Consider the following 9,074-nt stretch of genomic DNA (forward strand, 5'->3'; position numbering starts at 1 on the left):
TGAGCTTTGCTTTAAGGAATGCTACACGTGAAATACCTCATTACCCACAGCAAGACTCCAGGTCAATACCTGTTAAAGAACCCGGTTGGAAAAGGGAATTTTCATTACTCACTGGCTATGCCAAGTCATTGGCACGGATGGGGATTTTAAAGGCAGTTTTAATTATAGTAGGTAAAACCCACAGATGATCAAGCTGCAGAGTCAGAAAACCATCAGAACTGAACACTGACCCATTTGGGTTGTTTGCTGAACTTTAATCACTTTCCAAGTCTGACAGCTGCTCAAACTTAATTGCTCATTACACTTGTAAATAAAAACTGATCTCACTCTCTGATTAGCCAACCATCTTATAGTTGCCATAACAACTTCTTGTCTAATAAGTGATTTCAGATTTACCATTATTTGTACTAGCAGAAAATTTCACAAAGGTCTGAGATCGCTCTTTTCAGCAAAATACCTTTCTAATTAAAACAACGAAAATCAGCAGAGAAAGGGCAGCTCAAAGATAATGAAAAAACAGGCTATTTACTACAACAGCTTAAATGTGAAATAAGAGTACCCCAATCCCAAATATATGCTGCATCCAGCTTAACCTCTACATCCCACTGTCAATCATCTTATTATCATGCCTATATCCCATAACAACTGCTCAGGAAAATACCAGACAGCATCCAGGAAATAACTTGGGTCACAGTGTGGAGATGGATTTCCAGACTCACTCCAAATGAAATATTCCAATAAAGTTTGCATATTTTCCTCTCCTGATCTTAAATTAGGAAGCAATTAACTGGTGAAATTCCTTAACACTCTGTTAACTGATTGGAGCAAACAGACATATTTATTAGTCTCAGAAGACAAAGTGGTTGGGAGCTGTGAAACACTGCAAGCCTGTAGGCCCAGAATATCATAAAAACTTTCCAAAATTTGCTGGCAAAGCTGCTGAAGCTTGCAATTTATTTAATATGCTCAAGGTAGCTCTTTGTGTTTATGGGCAAGGAAAGACACCCCCTTCCTTCCAAAAGGAAAATAAATGCAGAAAGCTATAACTGAGACAAAATAAAAGTTAAAAAAAAAAAAAAGTCAGGAAATACCAGATTTTAAAAAGGGACTTTTCTGCATTTACTCAGCTAGGCAAGAAACATGCATTTTTGTTATCTGGGTGAAACACGAAGCCAGTCACACTTCTTGCAGTAGATTTATCCCATGAAAATACAGAGGATGCAACATGCCCAAGTTAACAACATTCCTGACCACATTTGGGATGCAACAAAGTCTTTCTTGCCTTAAGAACAAGAAACCAACGCTCTGCAAAGTTCTTGGGATTCAAACACAGTTTATGACACCAATCTGTGCCTTCACTTTGTGTACGTTTTCTTTCATCTGAATTTGAACAAAGAATTTCTTCCCAAAGTAATTTAACCCAGAAGGTTTCCGAGGACCAGCTGGGGAACAGACTCCCTTACTTTCAAGGACTAAGCAGGCTTACAGGCTAACCAAATTATTCAACAGGTTTCTTCTGAATATCCTCTCTCTCTTTTTTTTTTTTTTTTGAGTCTCCTGATGCTCTCTGAGACTATGCTGAGCTGCCAAATGCTGTGAACTGAGACATACAGCACCATGAGTAAATAGTCCACACACAGCCATGCCAGGAATTGCTCAGACACAGACAGGGCATGTACACACATGGACATTTTTTTCTTCCCTAGTTTTTGGTTTTGAAACGAGTTACTACATTATGGAGCCCACCTGAAAATTCTGGCAGGTATGGGACAATCACAGAGCATATATTTCAATTTAAGGACAGTGCTGCCAGTAATAGACTGGCTGGATTTATTTGCATCTCCCTTTCTTGAGCAATGGAAAGAGTTACCTACAGATGGGAAGATCTGGCTCCATGGGCTGTGTAAAGACATGTTTACCTGGAGCAAAGGAGCTGCTCTTAAGGGAGGAGAAATCCAGCTCTAGCAAAGCTTTTAGACCAGTATCTTTTGTCCTGGAAAATCCTCAGTTTTAAATGAGCCCTTTGCCATTGATGGTAATGGAAAAGACCAGGGAGAACCATCAGGAGAATAAGCAAATATGGAAAACAAGGCTTATTTATTCTTGATAGGATTTTTTTACTCAGCAACAAGTTTCTTTTATATAGAAAACTAGGAATTCTCCAGGCAGAAGCAAACAAGAAAGTGGGAAAACTAGTTCTGGGGGATCTGTTCAGATTCATCACTGTGTTTACCCAGGCTGGGCTTTCGGGTCACTTCCTCACTTCTCAGGGCTCCCACAACATCCTTTCTCCCTGTGCTCCCTATCCACTATCCACTGCACAGATTTTGAAACCAAAACTCAAAGGGTGAAATAATTTTTAGTCAAGTATGAAACACCATATGAGGAAGGAGGTTGCCAGGCCAGCCCTGAAGAGCCCCAGCCCTGCAGGTGCCACGCAGCACCTTCCCCAGGAAGGATCATCTCACCAAAACTTCTGCCAGAGCTGCTGCTGTCCCTCCACTCCCATTATCACTCAGGATGCCACCAAATGGCTTCATCACCTTCAAAGAATCGTTAATTAAAAACTCGGTGTAGCTTATGAAAACAAAGGAAAGTCAGACTAACTTAAAACTGTTCTTAACTAAGGAAAACAAGCAATACTTTTTTTTTTTTTTTGTGAACATTGTTTTGGGTGAAATATTGGATCGGTTGGAAGGGTTTGTGGGGATTTTCTGTGGGTTTTAGTCAAGCCTATTTTAAATATACAGTTTAAAAAAAAAAAATCTGCTGAGTCCCTGAACAGAGCAGCAACAAACTGGGAACGAGCTGCCCTCACTCTCACATATAGATTTATATTAGAAGCATATGGAATACACATTTAAGCGTATCGTGCTGAAAGAGATAAAACTGCATTACCCAAAAATACATGTTATAATACCTTCATGAACTACAATCTGCTTTTGTGCCTCTAAAATAAATCCAGCCTTAGAAACCCAGTATTAAATGGTATTATACTAATTACCCAGCTTCACACGTGTATGTAGTTTCTCTCCAAGTTGCCAGATTCATGACTCAGTATTTATTTGCTCCTTTAAAAGCAAAGATATCCATTTTCATATTTCATGGAGATTTTCCTTACAACATAATCCATTGTCGTGAAGTGAAAGCAGATCCAAATAATCTTATAAAACTAAAAGCACTTTATCAGACTCTCTTTTTGCATGACAAGCACAATTCTGAATGAGCAGTGGGGGGCTGGATTTCTAACAACTGACCAGCTACAGGAGTACCTAGAAAAGTACTTAAACTCTGAGGAGAGAACTTCTTGTGCCCTTTTCACTGCTGGCAAAGACAAAACTCATCTTTTTGACACAGCGAGAAAAGTTTCTGCCACCTTGTACTGAGGAAAGCTTCCCTTAGAACAGGGCACAATGCTTCTGTGGTTATGAGTAAATGCAAATGACTTTTTATTATAATGCAATGAATGAAGAGAGAGACGATTCAGAGCCCAACAGCACGCTGCAAAAATGGAATTTTATTGGGAGCAGATCCTAAGATTATGGTGTGCACTTTAAACACTGACTTCTAGCATTGGGAAAAGGCTCGTATTTAAAAAAATGTTCCACTTACAGCACAGCAAAGTAGTAAGTTTACTCTGAAGGGAACTTAGGGAAAATGTGGACAAGAAAGCCTGGATTAATGCCTCCCACAGGACTGCCATGGGCTGCTGCCTCTAATGCATTTCTCTGCTCCTGCATGTAGCCATCAACTCATTTATTTAGGAACCATTTTTATTCTAAGATTCATACGTGAAGAAAGGGCTCAAGTGCTTCTCATGGTAAGGAAAATAAAAAGGTGTTTTAACCCCCCCAAGCTGAAGCATTTTCCCATTAAAAAGAAAAAAAAAAAGGGGGGGGAACAAAACAGCAGCTCTGGAAACAGACACTATCCACCATATATATTATCAATTTAACAGCCTTGAATGGAAACTGCAAGTGCTTTGATAAAAATCAATTGAAAAGCTGTCTGCCTCACTGTTGCTTCAATAAAGTGCCTCTGTATCTTTTGCTGAAACCTTGTTTTTGTAGCCTCCTTAAACAATACTCTGTATTAAATCACTGCACTGTTCCTCCTCCAAAAACAGACTCCAAGGCACGTGCCCAGACCAGCACCCTGCTCTGAAACCTCCCTTCATCAACAGGGACCAGGGCTGTAAACCAGCAGCACCTGAGCCACCCCCTCCAGTCACACAGAACAACTTAATTTCTACTATATTGTTAAAAATTAACTTTCAGGTCTCAGTGCACTTAACTGAGGTGTTGAATGTCTCTCCCGGAGGTCTTTGGCTCCGGGTCAAGCAGATTTCGGGCTGCAGGGAGAGCAGCTGATTTCAGCAGCACTCACAGCCCAACCAAAAGGGACCTTGATGCCCCCATTCACCACCTCATTTCACACCTCACTGTCCCAGCTCAGCCCTCCTCACCTGAGGGAGCCAGGCAGGGGGGCAGCAGCAGGGCTTGGTTTGGATTCAAACAAATAAATACTTTCCTGAAGCCTTTGCGAAGTCTCCAGGGTAAAAAAACCCAAAACCACTAAACCAGGTTTTCCTGTGTTTTCATGTGTAAGCCATATGGCCAATATCAAATAAGCAGAATGACCAAAAAAAAAAAAAAAAAGTCACCAGCACTCCACATTCCTGTAATTCAATCAGCTTTAATCATCGGAGATGTTTTCGCTAACCTGCAGGAAGGGTATTTGTTCTAATAACCTTGAATAGAGTGGTGACACTTTAAAGATGGCTCCGTTGAACAAAGAAAGATAAAAATGCAATTTATGGCAGGATGGTGAATCTCAAGGCAAATTCCCACTACTGTAAATTGCAGCTCTTTCCCCAGGCCAGCCCTTCTCCACACAGCGAGCACTCTGTCAGCTCTGCTTTCCTACACATCTTCCTGCTCTTCTCTTCCTCAGCTTGTCAGGATATTTTTCAAAATAGACTTCCTCTAAGGATCTAGTATTTACAGTATTAATTGGAAAAAAATAAAGAGTTCAGTTGCAAGAACAGAGCCAGCACCCAGTGGCACAAAGGATCTTGTCAACCCCAACATACTCAGCAGCCTACAGAGCCATGGCACCCAATTCCACCCTCTGGACTCTCACCAGCCTCCATGAGGATCTTCTGAAAAGCACTTCACAAAACCTTTGGGAAGTTTTGGATTCTACTACAAAATCTTGAATGGGATTTGTAGTTTATATATTTATATATTTATATATTACCTCCCTTCTCAGCAACCTCCAGCCAAAATGTAACATGGAATGAAAATGATTTTGTGAGTTCAGGAATCTCTTAGGCACAGCTGCCTGCCTTCCACACAGCATCCCACCAAACCCCTACCCTCTCTGCTCAGGAGAAGACCTTGCTGAAGACACAAGGACAGTTCAGCGTCCACAGGTCAATCAAAGTATTACAGCAAAATTAAGAGAGGTTTGTAATTAGCAGCCATGGTAATGGCTTATACAGTTTCTGCCATGACACCACTGGGAATTGAATAGAGGGTACCATATAAGCCAGCCCAAAATTCAGGTAGCTTTCAGCCATGAGGAACCTGGCTGCCATTTCAATTGGCACTTTAGATGCAGGAGACTCTATCCATCTCCATTACAAATCCTCTGAGCTCATCCCAGCATTACTTTCCCACATTAAGCAAAAGAGTTAACATAAAAAGCCCGCCTGGCTTCAGACATTATCCAGATAAAGAGCAGAAAAGAGAAAATCCCTTGTATTACCTCTCTAGGCTCTCCCCAAACCTTCTCTGACATCTTTGTTCTTTCAGACCTGGCATTTATCTGCAGACATTGTAGAGCCCTAATTAAATCTTCACGTGAACCTCTGCTACTTCCTGGCAGAGAACACACATTCTTGGTGTGCCGATGGACCTACAGGATTTTCTGCACTTCTCCCTTATGGTGAGTGTTAGGCCTTGCTTGAAAACATCACAACTGTGTTCAACACAATATGTTTAAACAGAAATACAAAATTATTCAGTTTCTTTGAAAGAATGAAGAGAAACATAAGTGAAAATTACATTCCACAAGCTCACTGGGAAAACAAACTGTGGAAGCACTGGGCAAATAGCAGTGTCTGAGAACAAGGCATGCTTTTGTTTTACTGCTGTCTCAGAAAGGGATAACTGGCAGCGACAGGAGAAGCAGAAAAATTTGTCTTCCAAAATAAAATCTGCAGCTATCTCTTCCCCCTGGGAGTGAAAAAATAAAACCATTCTTAAAGTGCAGCTGAATTTTGCATTAAGGGAAGCTGCACACCTGACCTTATCTGATGGAAGCAGCTCAGTGTTCAAAGCCCCAAAGTTGGCAGCGAGCAAAGGGATGTGAGAGCTGTGAAAACCTTTGCACTCCAGAGTTAAAGAGGCTAAAATAGCAGATTTTACTGCTCCCATCCTCCCCCCTACCAATTCTTAAGTCCCTTCAAACCACTGACTGATGCTTAAAAAAACTGTCAATAAAGAGATGAGGCAGAGGCCTGGCCCAGGAGCAGCTTGTCCTGGCAGGGGTGGTCCGATGGCCAAACACAACAAAGCAAATTCACTCTAAAATCATTTTTGACTTGTGCTGTTCTCATTATTATCCTCTGACTCTCAGCACTTCTCTCCCTCAGCAGCAGAAATAAACACCCCAGATGGCTGAGGACAAACAGCAAGTTATACATATGCTCCATATATCCTGACAAAGAGTCCAGCCCTGCTCAAAGCACAGCATGAGACTCACCATTTCAAGGGCCTTTTACCTTGACCAAGGGCTGCCCCTGCACGTGGGGGTGAAAAGACTATAATAAAAGAGGTTTGCTCTGCAAAATTTTTCCGTGGCAATTTCCAAAGACTTCCATCATTCCATAAATTAACATAGAAAAGCTACAGGCTACACTATGCATAGCTACATTATAGAATTGTAGATTGGTTTGGGTTGGAAGGGACCTTAAAGACCTGCCATGGACAACTTCCACGAGACCAGGTTGCTCCAAGCCCCGTCCAACCTGCCTTTGAATATTATATTCTATATGACCCATAAAAAAGGCATTAGAATTCCTGTTGCTTAAGAAATCAAGGAAACAGAGCATGGTTTCTCCGGAGGGGGATGCCAACACAAGAGCATTCATAGAACCATAGAATGGTTTGGGTTGGAAGGGACCTTAAAAGCCCATCCAGTTCCACCCCCTGCCATGGGCAGGGACACCTTCCACTAGCCCAGGTTGCTCCAAGCCCCGTCCAACCTGGCCTGGGACACTTCCAGGGATGGGGCAGCCACAGCTTCTCTGGGCAACCTGTGCCAGGGCCTCACCCCCTCAGAGGGAAGGATTCCTTCCCAATATTGCCTTTAACCCTGCCTTCTGGCAGTGTGAAGCCATTCCCCCTTGCCCTGTCACTCCTTGCCCTTGTCCAAAGTCCCTCTCCAGCTCCCTTCAGGCAACTGGAAGGCCACAATTAGGTCACTCTGATGCCTTCTCTTCTCCAGGCTGAACAATCCCAATTCTCCTAGCCTTTCCTCCCAGAATAGCTGCTCAACTGAGCCTCACCTTGGCTTGGGGACTGCCCAGCACAGCCCCGCACTGCAGGAACCTGAGCCAGCCTGTTCCTTCCCAGCACAATGTCAGAGATCTTATATTTCTTCAGGGCCCAAGAGAGGAGTGCAGGAGGCACTGAGAGCCCACCCAGCCGAGGTGAGAACTCAGTTATCAAACTCTGCACAAGTGGTGCCCAGGCTTTCCCCAAGGGGCCCTCCGTGGCAACCTAGACTGAAACTGGCTTGCTATGAATGAACATGTCTGTGGGAGGCAGGAAACAGCCCCAGCAGCCCAGGGAGGCCTTGACTGGCCAGGCAGTGAAAGCTGGCTCAGAACCACCTGCTAATGGCACCAAAGCGTCACCAAAACCACAGTTCAAGCTCCAGGCTGAACACTGAGCCCGTGTTTGTGCCTCTGAACCACGTCACCCCCCTGCACACACACAGGTCCAGGGGGATTTCAGCGTTCTGGGAGAAGGAGGATCAACGACAGGGTGGTCTGGAACAAGGCACTCACAACGCAGGAGAAAGAGCTGGGGGATGCATCAACTTTCCTTCATCCATCTCGATGTGGAGTCGCTCCCTCCCCATGGACAACAGGCTGCCCAAGGCCCCCCTGCCCTCCAGCCTTTGGCTGCCCACCGAGCCCCCCACGACCCTCACTAACCCCAGAGCCCCCCCGAGGCCTCCAGCACCCCCCAACTCCAAAAAACCTCCACCACCTCCGAGCCCCCACCAACCTAACAACCCCTGGAACCCCTGCTCCCCACAGACTCTCCCACACCTCCACAGCCCCCCGACAGCCCCACAGCTGCCTCACAATCTCCAGACCCCCACCAGCCCCCAGCGATCCCCACAACCCCCAAACACCTCCAGTAACCCTCACAGCCCCTCACCGACCCCCAGAGCCCCCCATGGGCCTTCACAGACCCTCCCACAACCCCTCACCAACACCCTCGAGCCCCCATAGCCCCTCACCGACCCCAGAGCCCCCTATGGGCCCGCACAGCCCCTCACCGCCCCCACAGCCCCTCACCGACCCCCAGCCCCCCGCGCTGCCCGGGGCCCCCCGCACCCTCCAAAGGCCCCTCTTGCTCCCCGGGCTCGCCCGACCCCCGCGGAGCCCCCCTGGCCGCCGTACCGAGGCTCTGCCCCACCGGGGTGCTGAACGGGTTCCCCAGCAGAAACTCCATCTTGGGATGACAACAAACAGCGGCCCGGCGCCCCCCCTCCCGCACCGCGCCCTGACTGACAGCCTCGCGCACCAATCGCAGCGCGCTCTGACCAGAGCGACCCGCCTCCCTCCGTTCCATTGGGCTCTGTCCGGACGAGCCGCAGTGTCATTGGTTAAGAGACGTGTCCATCACTGTCAAACGGGGGCTCCGCCCTCACGGTAGTCCCGCCCGTTTCCCCGCCCCCGGTTGATGGACAGCGAGGACACTGCGATTGCCGTTCGCCATTGGGCAAAGTCCAAACCTTCTTGTAACGTTATTGGGTAAGGAAAGCGTCAATCA

General features: G+C 45.7%; 1 protein-coding gene across 5 annotated transcripts in view; it reads right to left on the bottom strand.

Annotated features, from left to right (window-relative positions):
• TOM1L2 (target of myb1 like 2 membrane trafficking protein) overlaps window positions 1-9,049 on the bottom strand; it is a 57,584-nt gene extending 48,535 nt beyond the window's left edge. For 3 of the 5 annotated variants that reach the window (XM_027656644.1, XM_027656643.1, XM_027656641.1), the window contains exon 1: window positions 8,702-8,831. In XM_027656644.1, coding sequence (XP_027512445.1) covers window positions 8,702-8,753 — 52 coding nt within the window. In that variant the 5' untranslated portion in view covers window positions 8,754-8,831. The other 2 variants (XM_027656642.1, XM_027656645.1) reach the window with 2 other exon arrangements.
• Window positions 9,050-9,074: the final 25 nt, after the last annotated feature.

This window comes from Corapipo altera, unplaced genomic scaffold (assembly GCF_003945725.1).
Source record: "Corapipo altera isolate COAL_440 unplaced genomic scaffold, ASM394572v1 104, whole genome shotgun sequence".
NCBI lineage: Eukaryota > Metazoa > Chordata > Aves > Passeriformes > Pipridae > Corapipo > Corapipo altera.